Genomic DNA, 19,427 nt, shown 5'->3' on the forward strand with positions numbered 1-19,427 from the left:
CTACTCAGCTGACATAACTGAACATCAGGGGACAAGTTGCATGACTGAAGAAGTGTAAAAGTGTCGAAAAGTGTTCCTTTTGCCTGGCTGAAAAAAATCTGTTTTGCAAAAAGGACATTTTTTACAACCCTCTCCCATGCTTTTTATGACTGAAAGAGAATGAAAATGCTTCAAAGTCTTGCTGAGACAGAAAAATAAACATGCTTCTCTCCATTTGTCTGCCGGGTTTGTTTTTAATGCGATAAGGCACCGACAGTAGCCACACACTTTAGATCAGAGGGTCTAAATCTGTGGTTCAGAAACCCCAGAAGCAAAAAAACACGGAACGTTTTTTTAAAATCCAACTTCCTTCCTGCTACCTTGAAAATTGTGTCAAAGTGCTTTTCTCCAGGCTGGGGATCCATCGGATTCTCAAAGGGGGTTGAAATCCAAAAAGGGAAGGAAGATGGGGGGAGTTACAGACTGTCTGTCTGTCTGTCTATCACTAGACATCAAACAATGATTGTCAAGGGAGATAATTCCAATGTTTCTCACCAGTCAGAGACTGGAGAGCACAAGGCTGTATAGAAGATCCTGAAGAAACAAGTGACCCAGGAGAGGAATTCCTGAAGGACACTCCCTACAATAGACATTTCCAATCTCTCCACCATATAGTTAATATCTTTCCTTGCCCATGAAGCTACCCTCCCTGCCCTTCCAAATTATTGAAGGGAGACTGTTGTCCCCCCCCCCCCCCCCCGTGGCTATTTTTATAGCAGTAGCAACATCCAATACTTTCCTCAACAACAAAGTGGAGGAGAAAGGGTGAAGCTGGACTTGTAGGGTGAAGCTGGACAGGACAGTGACGGAAGATCAGGAAGGATGGGTGAGGCACATACGGACAACAGGGAAGGGTTCATGGTAGACAGGAGTAAAAGAGCACACTGAGGACAGGAAAAAAGCAGGACATAAAGACAAATACACATGCTGGGTAAACTGAAAACAATAATGTTTTCATAAAACAACTGCTTAACCAGAAGTCTTTTTAAAAAATAATAATAATAAACTGAAGAAAAGGATAATAGACTCAGGCAAAGTAAGTACATTGAATGATGGCCCACACTGGGCTTGATAAGCCTACTGTTTTTATTTTATGCCTGAGATTATGAAAACAGAGATGTGGTGAAACAAAGAAAAATAGCATCATCATCATCATCATCATCATCCTCTGTCCTATATCAAAGATCTCAGGGCAAAGTACAAAACAGGTTAAACAGTTTAAAACAATAGAATAATTAAGCTAAAAACATATGCAACAGCAATAAATTAATAAATTAAAAACAGATTTTAAAATGTAAAAATTTTAAGAACTATATACAACCATATTTAAGAGTTTTATGATGAAAGTATAATAACAACTAATTATTGGGTGGTCTTGGAACTATAACCATAACCAACAAAATATTACGGCAACATTCAATGCTTTGGTTCTGCCACTGAACTATAGTCTCTACTCACACCATGCTAAGCATCAACTTGTGACTCTTAGAGAAGCCTCCTTTACATTATTGATGACACTGTTGAATGTAAATAAAGAATGAAATGTCACTTTTCTGCACAGTTTATCATCTGCAATGGAAGCAAAATTTTACTCTTGTCAAAACCAAGGATTTTGGAAATAAGATTTTACCGTTCACAACCAGATGGAATGTATGCCTTTTCTGCTCTTTGCTTATGGGATTGGTCATCACGACAGTATAATTCCCAGCATCTCTTTCATTTGTTTCAATAATTGTCAAGGAGTAACCAAGTTTAATGCTACGACTTGTAACTATGGGTTTTCCATTTTTATACCTGGAAAAAAAACCCAACAACAGTTGATGCTTTGTTGAATGATAAGGTATTCATACAACATAGATATAGGGTCACACCTGTATCCAATCATTCTACTGAGAAGCTCAAGACGAAGAAAAAATATGTGATATCCATTATCTACGTAACATTCCTGTAAGGCAGGTTATGTTTGGAAAAATAAACAATGCCCAGATAGTGAAATGCGGATTTTCATCTGTCTTGAGGGGAAAGAGATTGAGAGAGAGACAGACACAGAGAGACAGAGAGAACTTTTAATGAATGAAACAGCACTTCAAACAAATTATTCTAGATCCTTAAAACAAGCTCTTAGTCAGTAAAATCATATGCTTATTATGGTGACCAGCATAATTGAAATATTAAAAACTTGAAACATCTCAGCTTCTCCTTTTATCAAAGCAGCTGGAGAAGACAAATTCCAGATCATTTTGGTTTAAATATTTCCACTCTGTCAGTCACTGTAATACTTAGGAAGTAGAAATATAGTCCTGTTATTAAAAGCAACACCAGGACTATATTTATACTTACTAAATATTACAGTGACTGACAGTGAAAATCCAGTTTTTAATGATGACTTTGTTTTTAATGCTGCTGATGTTGTTTGTTTGTTTTCCATTTATTGTATGCTACCTTATTGGTTTTAATTATAAAATAAATAATATGGTGAGACTAGGGAGACATTGTCAAAAGAGAGAATTAAAGTCATTTTTAAGAGGAAGATATTTTTCTGATTCATACCATTTTGCATCTGGAGATGGATAACCTCTGAAAATCACAGGAATTTTAGCTGGTTCACTCACTTTTGTCTCCACCAAAGATGGCATTCTTCCAAAAGATAAGAAAGGCTTTTCTGAAAGGATTTTGAAAGACAACAAGCATTTGAGACAATTTAATTTTTCGTACTCTTTGCAGAAAGACATGCTTTCTTATTGGTTATAAACACAAGCAAACGGCATCTCACCAAAAAACAACAGTGACTTCAGATTGAGTCTCCCTTATCCAAAAGGATTGGATACAGATGTAATTTGGATTTCAGATTTTGGGGAGGGGGGATTTTGGAATACCTGTATTTATATATATGAACAGAATAAGATATCTTTGATCCAAGGAACGGGAACTCTTACCAATTCAGGTGTATGTGAAATATAAATGAATTTCATGTTATACTTTAGTCCCATCTCAAATATTGACTAGAATAGTGACTGCAGAGAAGAAGTTAGAAGATGACTAGGATTGGAAAGGGCAGCTATGAAAGAACTGATCCTAAAGAGATCCTAAGTGAGGATAGTTTAAGCCATTGTATTCTCCATCACCATGTATGGATGTGAGAACTGGACAGTGAAGAAAGCCGATAGAAGGGAAATCAGTTTTGGATTTTGGAATATTTCAGATTTTGGAATTTTGGATAAGGAAAACTCAACCTGTATATGGCCATGCTTTACTCTGAACCAAAAGCAGTCACAAATGGATGACAATGCCATACAGTATATGATATAGGGGAGCAATACAGGAACTTTTAAAGAACAGTGGGCTCTTGGTATTCGATGGGGTTTAGTTCCAGGAACCACGAGCACCACTGCCACTCCCATAGATACCAAAATCTATGGATGCTCAAGTCCCATTAAATACAATGTAACATGTTTGCTTCTTTGAATTTATATTTTTGAATTGGATCAAGGTTTGCTTGACTATTTTCAAGCCATGGATGGTTGAATCTGTGGTTAAAGAATCTGGGGATACAGAGGGGCAACAGTATATCCTAAGAAACAAATTTAAACAAGCAAGGAGATGTGAAAGTGCTGGCAGTAATGGCAGCCACGTATAGTACAATTTTCTACAAGTCTAATCAGATGTAATTGAGTTATAAACTGCATGCTATGTTGTTCCTAGCTCATTTCCCCCTCAGTTACAAAGCACTGCCCTTGAAAATGAGAAAGTGTATATTTATTTTATAAATAATGATTTAAAAAGAAACTGAAGAAACCTTTGTGCTTCAGTCTGATAACCATTTTGATTTGCTGTCTTGTCACAGGTGTCAAACAGAAGGAAATCCTGAAATGTGCCTTACCATAAATTATAACATTGATACTATTTTTCTTAGTCATTTGACTGCTGGAGGCTGTGCACCTGTATTGACCTCTATCATTTAAGTTCACATGGTCTATGATGAGAGTGCTGACAAACTTCTTCACTTCTTTACTAGGCAATGTCACTCCATCCCTGATTGTAACATGCTTTTTCTGTAACAGAATTAAAAACAATTCATTCCAATCTCACCCTTTCAGATTCGCTGCCCCCACATATATGGATTTTTTGCTAAGTTGATTAAAGAGGACAGAGGACAAGGCTCATCCAAATACCAGCCTGAAATATCCTCTCACTTAATTACAATAAGGTTAAAATACGGTACAACCAAATTCCGAAAGACAGAAAAGTTTAAAAACAATTCAGCTAGCTTTATTAAAACACCTATTATTTTAAACAGTATAAAATGATTTTAAGTCACAATAAACATTATTAACAGGAGAGAAAGAATAGAAACTGTTGTAAATCTGATTCACAATTGGCATGAAAGATATCATATGAGAAAGCATGTCAAGGAATATTAACAATTTTTCTGCACTTGTAACGTTCTGTGGGTCATATTTACAAGACAACTGAATAGGAAAAAAAACTGATCAGTGCAGCAGAGACACTAAAAGTTATACCTGCAGAATAATCAATTTACCTGCACAACTCCAAAATAACATGAAACCTGTTCTCATTTAAAATCTTGGATGTACATATATGTAAACAAGGTGTCTTAGTTTAGAAGGCTGCAGCTTAACAGAATTTATAAGATATCCTCCTCCCAAGCACCTCCACTGTCTAATGGGACACAGTAGAGATCTTATGAACCACTCAGAATACATGGATTAATTATTGAAATGCTAGTCACTTTCACTCTTACAGCCTTTTTTTCTTTTCTTTAGCTAGTTTCCAATTGTGCATCATGGATCCAGTCACTCACAGGAACTGCTGGCTACCACTGGAAAAGGAATATTTCTTGATCCAGAGGCAGACATGGGTCATGAAGCAACATGTGATATGTCAGAGGCTGTTTCTGACAGTCTAGTCAAGAACCTGGGAGGGAAGTCATTTTTTGGATTATCCCCAGAATCCACCAGCTATACTGTCTTGGGAAGGCATGGGAGAAATAGTCCAAATGAGAAATTTTTCCAGGCTTAGTTGTTCCTAGCCTGGTCCCATAGGCACATACTGCTGATGTCAGGGAGTAATTTAAGCTAATCGGCATCTCCATTTTTGCATGGTAGTAACTAAGGTACAAACAGCCAACATGGTGTAGTGGTTTGATCATTGGACTACAACTGGAAATCAAGATATGATTCCCCACTCAGCCATGGAAACCCACTGGGTTATCTTGAGTCAATTACACACTCTCAGCCCCATTCCGTGATAGGTTTGCTTTTGGATCTTCATGTCAAAAACGACATAAAAACACACAACAACATCAAAGGCAGTGCAGGTATTTTATTTCTCTCTCCATTGCCATGTGGCAAGAGCCAGAAGTTTCGAGCAGCATAGAGTTACAATGGTTGGTGCTCATCACCATCACCACCACCACACACTTGTCTACTCAAATCTGATGATACTCATCCAAAATGTTTAATTCTTATCTATCCATTGCCAGACATTAAAATTAAAAATCCCTGGGCTTCAGTCCAAAAGGTCTTTCTTTAAAAAGGAAGGCTACCTTGCTTGCTGATGCCTTCTTCGATGGGTAGTCCCATTCAAACACAATCCCCACATTCAGCTCGGTCCTTACAGTACAATTGAGAGCCAATTTCTCTCCTGCTGCCAGCTCTACATTGTGCGACGGGCTCATTGCAAGATCATGGATTTTATATCCTAGGTGAAGATAAATAAAAAAATGCACAATTTATACAGAGACAACACAGACTAAAGCAGACCATCCATTGGGTTGAACTGCAACTCCCATTATCCCCACCTTACACATCCACTGGGTGTGTTACATTGATACGAGTTGCAGTTCATCATATCTGGAAAGTGTTGGATTGGAAAGGATGGAATGAAGCAAAAATGATAATCACAATAGTGAAGTGTCTGACAAATGAGTGATTTGAAGTGGATCTGTCAAGCAAGAAGAAAAGCTGAAAAATCAAACTTTTCACTCAAGTTAACAGTGTTATTTAGAATTATATTTGCATAAGCTACTTCAGCTAGTTGTATAAATGAGATAAGAAGCTACAGGGTGCTGAAGAGCCCTCCACTGGAACCTGCTCAATTAAAAACATTTCCAGCCACCTCTCTAGTTTCACAGATATCAGTAGAGATTACCTAGAGCTTGGCAAAGTATTCTCCAGGCCCATCTTTGCAATCATACAGGCTTGGGAATCTGATAGACTGATTCATAAACATTTTAAAAAGAGATTCTAAGTATGCTTTTGAGAACACAGTCTTTTAAGAACATTCATGTCAGAGACAGATGTAAGTGCTAGAAGAAACTTTATCAATGTATACAATCTCCCCGAGGTCTAATTTAGCATATCTTAATTTGTTCACATCACAAAGCCTTTTCTTCAGGGTTGAAAAACTGAAAATAACAGGAGAACCATCTAGAGCCAGAATGAGCTCTCAGAATGAGCTCTCTATCTGGGATGACTTGGAGGAACAGAGATGTCAGCTGATGCATAGGATCCTAGACCTGAGCTGTAGTTTTGCTTTCAAAACTCTCTACAATTGTGCTTTAAGAACATCAACTCTTGCAATGTCTGAGTTCTTTCTTTCTTCATTTTTGTACTATATAACTCCTAGAATTTGTCAGCCAGCATGGCTTTTGGTTTATGATGATTATGAGAGTTATAATCCAAAAAAGAACTTTTCCAAGGCTGAAAATCTGTATGTTGGAATATTGGTCTGCCACACAGCTGCAAGGTAGTGAGATTTTATGTGAAGAAGTATGACATGAGAGTGGGTTCTTCAGATGCCTGCTTTTTCCCCTTCTCTTTCACTTGTTTTCCTATGTGTTTTTTTTTCCTGACTGGATGGCTACCTTTCTTGAAGCCCAGTCACAAGCAAAGCAGCTGGAGGATGTGGATTCAGGAGAAGTGTTCAACATCCTTTTCACACCTATTGTCCCTTGGACTGAAATTGCCACCACCTTACTTGCTTTGCAGCTGGAAGGCATCAACATTGGGCTGGCCTTACAACAGGCAGAATGAGGTAACTGCCTCATGTAGCAGAGTATGCCACCCTTTCTCTGCCTAAGAAAGGAGAGGCTAGCTTTGCACAGGATAGGGGCAGATCGAGCTCAAAAGTCACTTTTCTCTCGCTAATAGAGTTGAAATCTTCTTCCCAAACATTTGTGGACTATCACTTCCTTAGTTAAGTTTATGTCAGAACTAAAGCTTTTCAGCTTACAGCTTGATTTTGACAGATAAGTACAGTTGGCCCTTCCCTTATGCAGGGGATCCGTTCCAGACCCCGCTGCATAAGGAAAAAAGCGCATAAACTTAGCTCGTTCCCATGGCACGCACCCAGCGCACCCCATTGCTTCTTCCAGGGTGCAGGAGAAGTCTTTGCGGCACAGCTTCCAGCGTATGCTGAAAGCTGTGTATGGCGCACCCACATATGTCGCGGGCACACTGTATGTATTAGTGTATATTGTTTTTATAGCCCACTGTTTTAGAATTATTTTAATGTTAAGTTGTTATTTTATAATTTTGTTGCTTTTTGATTTTAGATTGAATGCCACATGCAGGTTTTTATGTGTGTATTGTTGGATGACTGTGTAAATCACTGTGTAAAACTTACAGCGCTATATAAAGAAACTTTAATAATAATAATAATAATAATAATAATAATAAATTTTATTACAAGCATTTAAGCATGCATAATGGATTTTATGCCTTGTGGATTTTGGATTTTGTTGTATGTCACCCTCAAGTGCAAGAAGGATCGTATCCCATCATCACCAAACAAGTACATAATGTGAGGATAAGCTGCATTAATATCAAAATGCTTTAAATGGAAAAGTAAAAGAAATAGTATTTGAATAAAGATGGGAACACATTGCTTCTCAAAACCATCTAGACCTATACGATCCATACAGTTGCAATGCCCTTCCTTCCATTATGTTAAACAAAACTGCAACAAGAAGGAAAACGCTCAAAGATAGTAATATATATCTTACCTAAAATCACCACAATATACATCCGAGATTGGTAACTTTCACCATCAATCTTAGCTTTGCAGTAGACGATGCCAACATCGCTGACCAAGCTGGTGGGAATGGTGAAACCTTTCTGACTATCCCAGGTTATCGCTTTACCATCAGGCACAAACACTTTGTCTGGATACTTCTACAAGAATATCACAATAACCATTGGTAATGTTCTCAATCTTTTTTAAAAGAAGCTATGAAGGGACGCCCTCCTCCCCCCAATGTAGAAAATATATTATGTCAATGCAATAATAAGTACAGCTGAAACACTACCAAATAACATTCTGCTTTGTCTTACCGTATAGAGTGAAACATTCAGATTTGATGTGGACCCGAGGCAGGGTATCACCACAGTTTTGTTTCCAGTTATGTAGATAGCACCCAGTTGTTCACTAGCTGATGTCACAAATGGAGATCGATAATCTGGAAGGTCTGTAAAATCTGCAAGATTTAAATAAACACCACTAGTTTGCAAGAACCTCCTTTAAAAAAAACACCAGAAGACAAATAGGAATGCAAATGAGCCATTTGATTATGATAGGTTAGAATCCTTCCATGGAACTTGTAATAGGTTGAAACCCAATGGGACAATACACTGGTGCAATAATGTGGCACTTAGGAAAGGACCTAAATACCCTAAAGGCACTAGATCCCATCTGATCTTGGAAGCTAAGCAGGGTCAGCCTGTTTGGATGGGAAACCATGAACAAATTCTAGGTTCTATAGGCTATCAGAGAAAGGAATTGGCAAAATCATGCCTGAGTATTCCTTGCCTAATAAAACCCTATGAAATTTATGGAGTTTCATAAACTGACAGGCAATTTGATGACAACAGGTGACACACAGAAGAAGAGAGGAGGATTTCTTGGAAGAAAGTGAAACTGACTGGAGGCTCATAAGGATAAAAACAAAATGCTGTTGGTGAGCTGCTTTGAGCAAAAATATTTTTAAAACAGGGATGGTCTTTCTCATCTTGCTAGACTCCATCTTTCATGAGTCTCAGCCAAAATGCCCAATGATAAGGGATTAGGGGAGTTGCACTCCAACAAATCAAAGAACATCAGGAAAGAAAATATGTATGGTATCATAATATTTATTTCCTAATAACACATCAAAACTACAAAACATAAATCCTAACTCAATTTCCATAAATTAGAGGGGTAAAACCATACACACAAACACACATACACACACACACAAACTATTCCAGCTCACTTATGAAAGTTTTGCCTGTCCCATACTACCAAAGATTTACAAATATTTCATAATGCGCATAAATCGCTGCAGATACAAATGCTTTGAGCAAGCCAATATTTAATAAGGGGCCTACAAACAATTCAAGTCTAAACTAACTTTGTTTTTTTCTCTGAATAATAATAATAATAATACATTTCTTTATATCCCGCTCCTCCGAATGATCAAAGCAGAAACAACAGATGTTCTGTAAAAGCCCAATATATTTCAACAAACTCTGGTTTCAATGTGGTTGATGGAGTTGCCAGTTCAGGGCTGTCCAAGGCCATGGGTTTCTGGGCCAAAACCTGAAATGTAGGACTGGCCCCTGGTGATGTCATTAAGTGTTACACATTAATATCAACCAGAGTTGCTCACAGCCAATCATTCATTCACATACACACACACACCATATTCTCCTGTTTGGAAATGAAAAGTTAAAAGGGACTGTTCCCAGGTCATTAGTGAAATGCATGGATTATGCCTTCTCACTTAGAGAGGCAGGATAAGAAATATTTAAAGTAGCCTACTGGCTTCTAGCCAGAAGGCAGATGCAGAGCAAAGTGGAGGACAAACCTTGAAGCCACTCTGGCTGGGAGGGATGGAGAACACAGAGTCTTTGCAAGTTGCAGCAACAAATTAATAAATCCTTCCAAACTGCAGCAAATAGCTGCTCTGGTAACTAAACAAGAGATCTGCACACAGTCCTTTTCTTGTGCCTGAAGCTGAACCCACCAAAACTGGAGAATTTGCACCCTTGTCGCCTGCTTGGAAATTACCAATGAAAACAGGAATCTCAAGACTTAAGAGATTCCTAGAGAGAACGTATTAATCAAAACCATATATAATCACAGCCACAAAAGTCAAAGCCACATATGTGGAGGGCCAACTGTATATTCTCACCAACACCACTGTTTCTTTCCTTGCAACGTTGCCCTTTGTATTAGGCAAACATTTATATCACTCTGATACTAATAGAGATGCAGAAATAAAAGTGTTGCCTAATATCATCTGTTTGTACAGTGCCATACAGAACCAAATTCCATAGAACTGTTGCCAGGGACTACATCATAGCTTATGAATATCGCCTCTTGGTAGTAAAACCGAGCATACACATAATCTGCAAGATATTTCACATTGTGCAGCATAAGAAACTGCAACTGATACTTGAATGGCCACACAGTAGTATACATGTTTTCTTTTTCCTCTGCCAAAACGCAAGGTGTGTGAACTGACTCTTGGGTTTATTTGCAGCAATAATGAGATTTCCTTTGGCCAGCAGAATGAACAGAGATCTGATTCCAGCCATGATCTAGCTTTTCCCTACCATGGCATTCTGTTCAGCTGCAATTCTTCCAGCTTCTGGTGCTAGGTACCAAAGAGCTCAATACATTTTACTATGCAAAGCTTCAAATACCCACTATCTTCCACAAAAGCAAAAAGTCTGTACCAATATGAGCAAAGACATTTCTTCTTTCACAAAAGATAATGGGCATGCATAGGCCCTTTGCAGCACTATCTTACACCATAACTGAAAATAATTCAGTTACAAAGTTAGAAATACCGTAACTCCCTTTTCTTCAATGGAAGAAAAAATAGTATAAGATTGCTGTCTTTATCTTTTGTTTCCCAATGCATTATCGGGAAAAGAGCTTTACTGCAGTAAACTCTTACCTTGTACATAAATATAAACACTTGACACTGTATGGTTGTCTTGGTAAAAGCACTTGTAGGCCCCCGTGTCATTGCCTTTTACTTTAGTTAGTGTAAGGATTTTACAGTAGACATTGTCTGTACAGTCAGTCACTGTCACACGATTTTCAAAACTTGTCTGATTGTTAGGCCAAAGCCATTCCAAGGCTCTTTCACCACTAAAGGGGAAACAGAGAGGTGTAAGGATACAAAAGCAATACTTTAAGGATATTCTCACATTGTAATGAAAGTGTTCATTAATTGATAAACCATCACATCAGTCTCTTGTGCATCTGAATGAGCCATCACAAACCAACAATTAATATGACCTCCAGTAAACTAGTTCAATGTTCAAAGTTATGACAGCCCAATGATTGGAACTAGATATCTCCTTTCACTTTCAGAATAGCCAGTGCTCCTGTGGTACAGTAGTCTCAGGAGCTGTAACTATATTTTCTCACTTTTGCAGAGGTCATACCAACCCACCCCAATAAATCCACTCTAAACATGGTTTCTGAATCCAGTTTAACATTCCTCATTGATGTCAATACAAACATCAAACCAAACCAGTTAAATTTATCTAACCACAGTTAAAAGTGCTCAGTTAAAAGAGTGGTCATGTCTTCAAACCTGAGTACTGATATATAAAAACTAACTGGGGAGGGGAGTCAAAATATATTTTGCATATGGGTTCATTACAAACTATGGCTACCCCTGGGAGGAAGAGCTGTCTTCTTAATTCTTCACATTTTCCATTGTGAAAGCATTCAAGGAAGACACAAATGAATTTATACCAAGTCTCATATATAATCATGTATAATCTCGCAGATATAAATATAAATAAAAGTTTATATAAAATACATCAGGTGCATACATATATGCATGCATGCATACACTAAAATCTTCCATCCTTCCAATATTTGCAAGAAAACAATCACACTATGTTTCTTCTTTTTCATTTTTTAGATACATCAGTTTTACATAACTGAGGCAAGAGCCATTTGGCTTAGTTTGACACTTTGGGATTTTCTACATTTTCTTGGCTGACATTCTTTTTTCCTATGTAACTGTCTATTGTATGCCTATGATAACCAAGGAAGTCGAATAATAAAGGAATTACTATCATCTCAGTGCTTCCTCCTTACCTGCAAGTAATCTGTAGTGTATCATTTTCAGCAATAGTAATAAGTGGTTTTTGAGTGCTAAGTAATGGTGGATCCAGTGAAACAGGGGAGTCTGCAAAATAAAAAAGGAAAGTCAATCGACATGTTGAAGAATAGCTGTTCAACAGAGAGGTGATTACATCAAATCACACATAACTTTCTTGTATAGTTAAGTGAGTGTATACATTCATGATGCATGCTCAGTTAAGATATGCAAAGAGGAATGCCACAGTTGGATACCCTGCTATAGGAGCTGTGCAGTTTATGGGTTAAATTATGAAGGATAAAACATGTCCTTTCACATATCATGCCAGAGTTTGTGAGCTCTGTCATAACAGGAAGAATGGGCAGATGGTCAGCCAGCAACTCAGTCCTGCAATTCATAATGCTAGGGTGGAGTTCCTGTTTTGTTGCATTGCAAACTTCAAGGTCTAACAAAAGGATATGGGTCACTGAAATAAAGTCAACTTAACTTTACATGATGATCTAATTCACTCAGGAAAAACTGATTTTTGCTTAAAAGCCCTCTTTTTAACATAATCATAATCTACCTATGCTTCAAATTCTTTACCTTTGCTCAGAATTATTCTGAATGGTTTATACTCTTTTTTATACTTCAGTGTATTTTTATGCAATACTGTACTGCACTTTATGTTATACATATTTTATATACTTTCCCTTACAAAACAACCAAGTTGGGGTACAGTTAAAGAAAATAACTAAAACCAAGTAAATGTTGTGAAGCATTTAAAAATTAAACATCAAGAAAACAAAATGTCAGATTAAAAGGAATTTTTTTAAAATGTGTATTTTAGACATCTACCTTGTATTATTTTAAATCATGGGGCAACTTCTCATCTCTGTACTGAAACTCCAAAACACACTGTCAATGCACTACAAATTTATTGCTATTGCACTGCTACTGCCCATGAACCTTGGCAGTAACTACAACAGGTAACTGAGTGCTCTATAGGAGAAGACAAAAAGAAGGCAAACAGAGGAGGAAGCACCGGGAAAATGAAGTCTGAGCAACATAATAATGTGATTTTAGTAGAAGAAGTGCAATGCAGCAGTTGTAGAAAAATATTTCTGGGTTTTTTCATAATGTTCATGTATTGCCCACCATGATTTAAGCTTTGTGCATCAATGACCTGGAAGCTGCTATTATACAGCAAAAGGAAGACTCCTGGGCAAAACAGGTGTATCCAAAGAAGTTTAAAAGTTTGAAACTGTCTGTTAGGGTTTGAATAGAAACAGTGGCTTCCTGTTCCATTGCAGATGGTAATGAACTCAAAACTAGTGCATTGAATTGAATTATCTTAGCGCGTATGTTGTTGTTGTTTTTTTAAAAAACAGAAGAAATAAAGTATCCTTTCCCTAATAAAATTCTATGTCATTTTTAGGGCATTTCTGCAGGAATAACATGTTTGCTGTAGCTCACTCCCCTATTATTTTCATGAAAGCTTTTGACTTTGTGGCAAGGAGCAATAAGCAACATGGAGTGTGACAATCACCAAAGAATGTGATGCCCAGTGTTGCCAATTTCCAGGGAATTCCCTGGTTTCTGGGTAATAAAAAGCCATTCTGGGTAATTTCCGAGTATTAAAATTATGGGGAATTTTTGGGGAATTAAACTTTCCTGTTGGGTAATCCTTTCCGTTTATGGGGAATTATACCTTCCCATTCAGTCTCACCCCTTTAGGTCCCCATGACCCCGTCCCAGTCAGATCTTCCAAGAAGCTGATGGGAATTGTAGTCCTGTCCATCTGTTTGCCCATCCAAAGTAGAAGAACTTAAGCTACATCCCCAACCAGCCAGGCCATGCATGAGGCCAGGCCCAGACTAATCTATCCAATCCATCACACTCAGCAGCCTTAGCCAATCGCTGCTCTCGCCTCCTCCTGATTGGCCATCCAATCCTGCCCTACTTCAATCTGCTCCCTCAGATGCATTTGGATACAATAATAATAATAATTTTGTAGAGTAATCTTGTAGCTCCTTTGAGACTCCCTGCAAGAAAGGAGCTGGCAGAATGAGCTTTCCTAGATCTAAGTCCACTTCCTCAGTTTTTTGTGGGTTTTTCGGGCTATGTGGCCATGTTCTAGCAGAGTTTCTTCCTGAAGTTTCACCAGCATCTGTGGCTGGCATCTTCAGAACACAGAGGGACTTATTTCTCAGCAGGATATATAGGATTGCAGATTTCAAACTGCACAACATGAGAAACGTATAAGTGGCAGACATATGCTCAGATAAATAGGTAAGATGGGAGGGAGAAGAGTGCTTCAGGCAAGTCATCAGACAAAGATGGGATTGGTGCATATAACCCAGCATCCTGTTTTCTTAATGTCCCATCCAAATAATTATCTGACCCTTTCTTTCTCTTAAAGCCTTTAGGCCGGTAGTTATCATAGCACAGATATGTTTTCCTCCCAATATGAGTTTTCCTGGAATTTCCATCCTTTTGCAAGTATCAAACGGCTATGTCATCCACTACAATACTTGAGCACCTCTTCAATATTGGCGACAAGGCCACAGTGAATAAAAGGCACAGATTCTCTGGCTGACAACCTGATTCTTCTGAGGCAGGGCTATGTTATGATGGAATCAAATATTACGCTTTTGGGAAAGAGATCTTGCTGTTGGAGTGTTTCTCTTAAAAAACAAACCTGAGACTGGTCATGCGGAGTGTTGTTGATGGGGGACAGGGTCACGGTGGTCTGGCTTAGGGTTTATATTTGTAGATAAAGATTTTTGTTTTCTGCATTCTTCCTGTGTGTTTGTATTTATTTTTAAACCCACTCACTCCCTTTCAATGGACAGGTGGGTTTTCAAACATTTATACAGGCACTTCCTTTTCTTCTAAGTTCAAAACCAGGAGAAGGGAGACAGAGTAACATGGAGGTTTTAAGGTACCAACAATACACTGAAGTTCTAAGAGGAGTGAGTGGAGGTGACACCATCGATATAATTCAAGGAATTAAAGGCTTGGCAAATAAAGACAATCAGTCAATGAATGAAAAATACAAAACATAAAAAAGAAAGAACAGGTACAACAATTTTCAAAATGATATTTACTTTTCACAAAAAGATAAAAAAAGTATTGGAAAAACCTAGTTCTTTTTATCTGGTCATCTTTCCTTGAAAAATGAGGACGACAATAGTAGCCAGAAGGTAGCTCTGGATCCACTGTAGATCTCTGGGTGATTTCAGAAACTCAGGAAAGGATTTGTGTGTCTTCTAAAGGTTTAAGAACAGCAGCAACAGAACAACTCTTCCAGTCCTCTAAATTTTACTATGGACATGAAGAAAACTTCACACACACACACACACACCCCTCCTGTGCATTCTGTTCAGTTATGCTACTTCAAACAAATACATGGGCTCTGAAATATTTCACTCCAAGGGTGTGCCTTTTATACCAGGCTCCAGTTAATGGACCTCAGGATTGTAATACAAAAACAAAGTTGACCCCATCGGCCTGACTTCTTCTCACCCCTACTCTGCAGTTTGCAACTGGGAAACTTTGGGATGAGAACAAAACAAGAACAAAGAGAAATGTATTTGGTCCTTGTTTTCATGGGTTAGATCATCACACAGACGCTTGTTAGCGCACCAAAATGAGGAGCTATTCTCTTTCATACACAATGCTTACTATATTTTGTTATTAGCTGCACAACAATTAGAACAGTGTCAATAGACAAACACTGGTTCTTCATCTTTCATAATAAAGCGCCAGAAACAGTCTGAAAGAATCTTGTAGCCCTTCAGGCCATTGGCAGCAGGCATGGTCTGCTATTTCCATACAATGCCTCCCATCTCATTAGCACAGATAATACTTGAAATGCAATTGCTAAGGAATAGGCCTACTCTATCAATGGAATTTACATTAAATGTTGATTTGACAAGTTCCCCATTGATTTAATTGATCTACTCTAGTTAGGATTAAATGATCTACTCTAGGCAATGTGTTTAGGCTACTTATAGCCACAGAAGCTGTGCCACACAAATCCCCCTTGAAAGTTAAGTATGCTACTTTAGCTTTTTGATGATGGAATGATAGTCCTAGTTCAAGTGCCCAATAAATTTACTGGGATGGTATTTACAGTATTTGTCTTAATAGGTTTAGTTCTGGTTGTTATATATTTTACTTCTGAACTTTGTTGGTTATTTTACATTTATTCAGTTAGATCATCATAGCCGATCTGAGAGTTTTTGTGGCTGAAGAGTGGTGTATAAGTAAATCATGTTAATGTTTTCACATATACAAAGAAGTACCAGAGTCATCCAGACTTTTCCAACTCGGCGGTTTGAGCACTGGACTATGATTTTGGAGGGGTTCGAATCCCGGCTGGGCCATATAAACCTGACCTGGGGCAAGTTACACTCTCTCAGCTTCAGAGGTTGGCAATGGCAAGCCCCCTCTGGAGAAACTCGCCAGGAAGAAACCCCATGATAGGTTCACCTTAGGGTTGGTAACAGCTTGACAGCACACAACAACAAACCAACAACAACAAGTCCCACTAGACCCAGAAAGCTCAGGGTACAGTCAACACGCCTGGGAGCCCTTGGGTCGAGAAGGCTGGGTCCTACACAGCTGATAGGAGTTGAACTCTTGATCTTAGATCATACAATTTATCTTTCTTCCATGCACATCATTGCTGAGTAGGGAAAACATGTCAGGTATAAGAAGACTGAGCCAGAGAGGTGTAGTGCTTTCAGTGTTAGACAAGGACCCTGGGAGACCAGAGTCCCAATCTTTACTCAGCCATGGAAACCCAGTGGTTGACCTTGGGAAAGTCGCACTCTCTCAGCCTCAGAGGATGGACGAAACGTGCCAAGAAAACACTGTGATGAGTTCGCCTTTGGGTGGCCAGACGTTAAAAGTGTCTTGGAGGCACACAACAACAACAACAACAGGACCAGGAGGAGGCCAGGGAGGGCGTCCTGTCCGGCCTCCCTTCCACAGTCCCCGAGGAAGGCTGGGGTAGATCCCTTCCCACCAAAGCTGATCCCTGAATCCCACCGAGTGCAGAAGCCACTTAAGATTTCCCTGACCAGACTTGGTCCTCCTTTTCCTGGACCTGTCCTCCATTTCAGCCTTCCCTCCAGGAGGCATTCGAAAACGTCTCCCATTTTGAGCAGGACACAGAAGCATGAATTTATATGAGTGTTCTTAGCTTTTATTTTAGAATGTCCTATATATGTGTGTGTGTACACTCACACATATATGCACATAAGTATGCGTGTGTGTGCATGTGTGTATCTATCTATGATTTCCTCCTAACCACAAAGGAGGACAAGGCACCACAAAATGTAGGACATTTTACGCGCGCGTACACACACACAGATATCTAAAATGTCCTACAAGGCATCACAAAATGTAGGCCATTTTACGTGCGCACACACACACACAGAGTCCTACAAGGCACCACAAAATGTAGGAGTGTGTGTGTGTGTGTGTGTGTGCGCACATATATATGTCCTACAGGGCACCACAAAATGTTAAATAATTTTTATATACATATATATATAATGTCCTACAATGTACCACAAAAGTTAGGAATATATACATATGTGTGTATGTGTGTGTTTAATGTCCTACAAGGCACCACAAAATGTAGGACAATATCTATATCTATATATAATGTCCTACAAGGCACCACAAATGTAGGACAACAATATATATAGTCCTACAAGGCACCACAAAATGTAGGACATTACATGTGATTCCCTCCTAACCCTCAAAGGAGGACAAAGCATCACAGAATGTATAGACTATATAATGCAATCTAGATAAAACATTATTTGCCCTTTGCCCTCCGCAAAGGAGGCCAAGGCACCCCAAAATGTATAGAATATATAATGCCCTACATTTTGTCCTCCTTTGAGGTGAGGAGGACATAACCCTGCCCTCCCCAGACTCTCATCACCAGATCATCCCAGCCCAGGAGAATAAAGAGATGCAAGCATCCCCTGTTGCAGCTGCTGCCTGGCTTACCGGAGTGGACAGTCCCAGGCTCTGCAAGGAAGCAGAGGGCAAGGAGGAGGATGAGCTTTCCTGGGGGTGCCAGCTCCATCTCTCCAAGGAAGGGATCCCCAGAAGTGGTCCAGGGGAAGCAGTCCAGGAAATCGGGCTCCTTCTCCTAGTCCTGCGAGCTGGATCCCTTCTGCCAAGGTTTCCAGCCCTGGAGAGGCACAGCCTGGGCTGCTCTGGCTGGGAAAGTGTCAAGCAAGCAAGGGCTTCCCAGAGGCAGGCATCTCCCCTCCTGGGGCGGGGTTTCCCAAATCTGGGAGGACCAATCCATGGCGGCAGCGCTTCTGGGGGAGGAGCCTGAGAGGGGAGGGGGACTGTCAGTCTCAGGGCTCCCAAAATTTAGCTCTAGATCTGGAAGAGATGGCCCTTGGGGTCCCTTCCAGCCTTTGATGCTGTGATGCTAAATGTGAACTAGTTGCAGACTCTCTGCAAATGTTGGACATGTGGAAGATGGAGGGAAATTTAATTCAGTGGGTAGGAATTTTGTGTAGGAAGGCAATGCTCCCTTTTGTTCCTCCATGGGTGGATGATAATAATAATAATAATAATAATAATAATAATAATAATAATAATAATAATTTTATTATTATTATGCTTTATTTAGATTTACACAGCGCTGTACATACAAACAATAAAACAGATAAGAGTAAACCTGCCCATGGCATAAAATCTAAGAAATAATAGCATAATACATATAAATAATACATAACAATACAGGAAAGGGTTCAACGTACGTGAATTTATTAATTCATAATTTATTTGTACCCCGCTTCTCCGAGCGGATCGAGGCGGCTTCCATAGATGCACATAATACAACATAATAACCATTATAAACTAAATGACAATTTTAAGTGGCTTCTGCACTCGGTGGGATTCAGGGATCAGCTTCGGTGGGAAAGGATCTACCCCAGCCTTCCTCGGGGACTGTGGAAGGGAGGCCGAACAGGACCTCCCTGGCCTCCTCCTGGTCCCGTTGTTGTTGCTGTTGTTGTTGTTGTGTGCCTCCAAGACCTTTATCCTCTTAAAACAATCCAAAAAATGTATATATGGTCGACAGTGATAAATACAACATGTGACAAATTATTACAGGAAGGTCATTCAAAATAAGACAAGTTATAATATAGGAAAATTCTGCTAAAGATGATTCAATGGTGCAGGTTTAAATTATTTTGGAATAATATTGGTGGTTAAATGAAAAGTTAGAGATGTA

General features: G+C 39.0%; 1 protein-coding gene across 1 annotated transcript in view; it reads right to left on the reverse strand.

Annotated features, from left to right (window-relative positions):
• Nucleotides 1-18,387, reverse strand: part of KDR (kinase insert domain receptor) — a 58,631-nt gene extending 40,244 nt beyond the window's left edge. The window contains exons 1-9 of the mRNA XM_089525244.1: nt 18,182-18,387; nt 12,166-12,256; nt 11,003-11,199; nt 8,394-8,536; nt 8,066-8,234; nt 5,606-5,760; nt 3,920-4,091; nt 2,590-2,701; nt 1,670-1,833 (exon numbers count right to left, since the gene is read on the reverse strand). Coding sequence (XP_089381370.1) covers nt 1,670-1,833; nt 2,590-2,701; nt 3,920-4,091; nt 5,606-5,760; nt 8,066-8,234; nt 8,394-8,536; nt 11,003-11,199; nt 12,166-12,256; nt 18,182-18,260 — 1,282 coding nt within the window. The 5' untranslated portion in view covers nt 18,261-18,387. The remainder of the gene's footprint in view (nt 1-1,669; nt 1,834-2,589; nt 2,702-3,919; nt 4,092-5,605; nt 5,761-8,065; nt 8,235-8,393; nt 8,537-11,002; nt 11,200-12,165; nt 12,257-18,181) is intronic.
• Between the last annotated feature and the right edge of the window lie 1,040 nt (nt 18,388-19,427).

Source organism: Sceloporus occidentalis, unplaced genomic scaffold (assembly GCF_023333645.1).
Source record: "Sceloporus occidentalis isolate IW3139 unplaced genomic scaffold, rSceOcc1.0.p SCAF_5, whole genome shotgun sequence".
Lineage (NCBI taxonomy): Eukaryota > Metazoa > Chordata > Lepidosauria > Squamata > Phrynosomatidae > Sceloporus > Sceloporus occidentalis.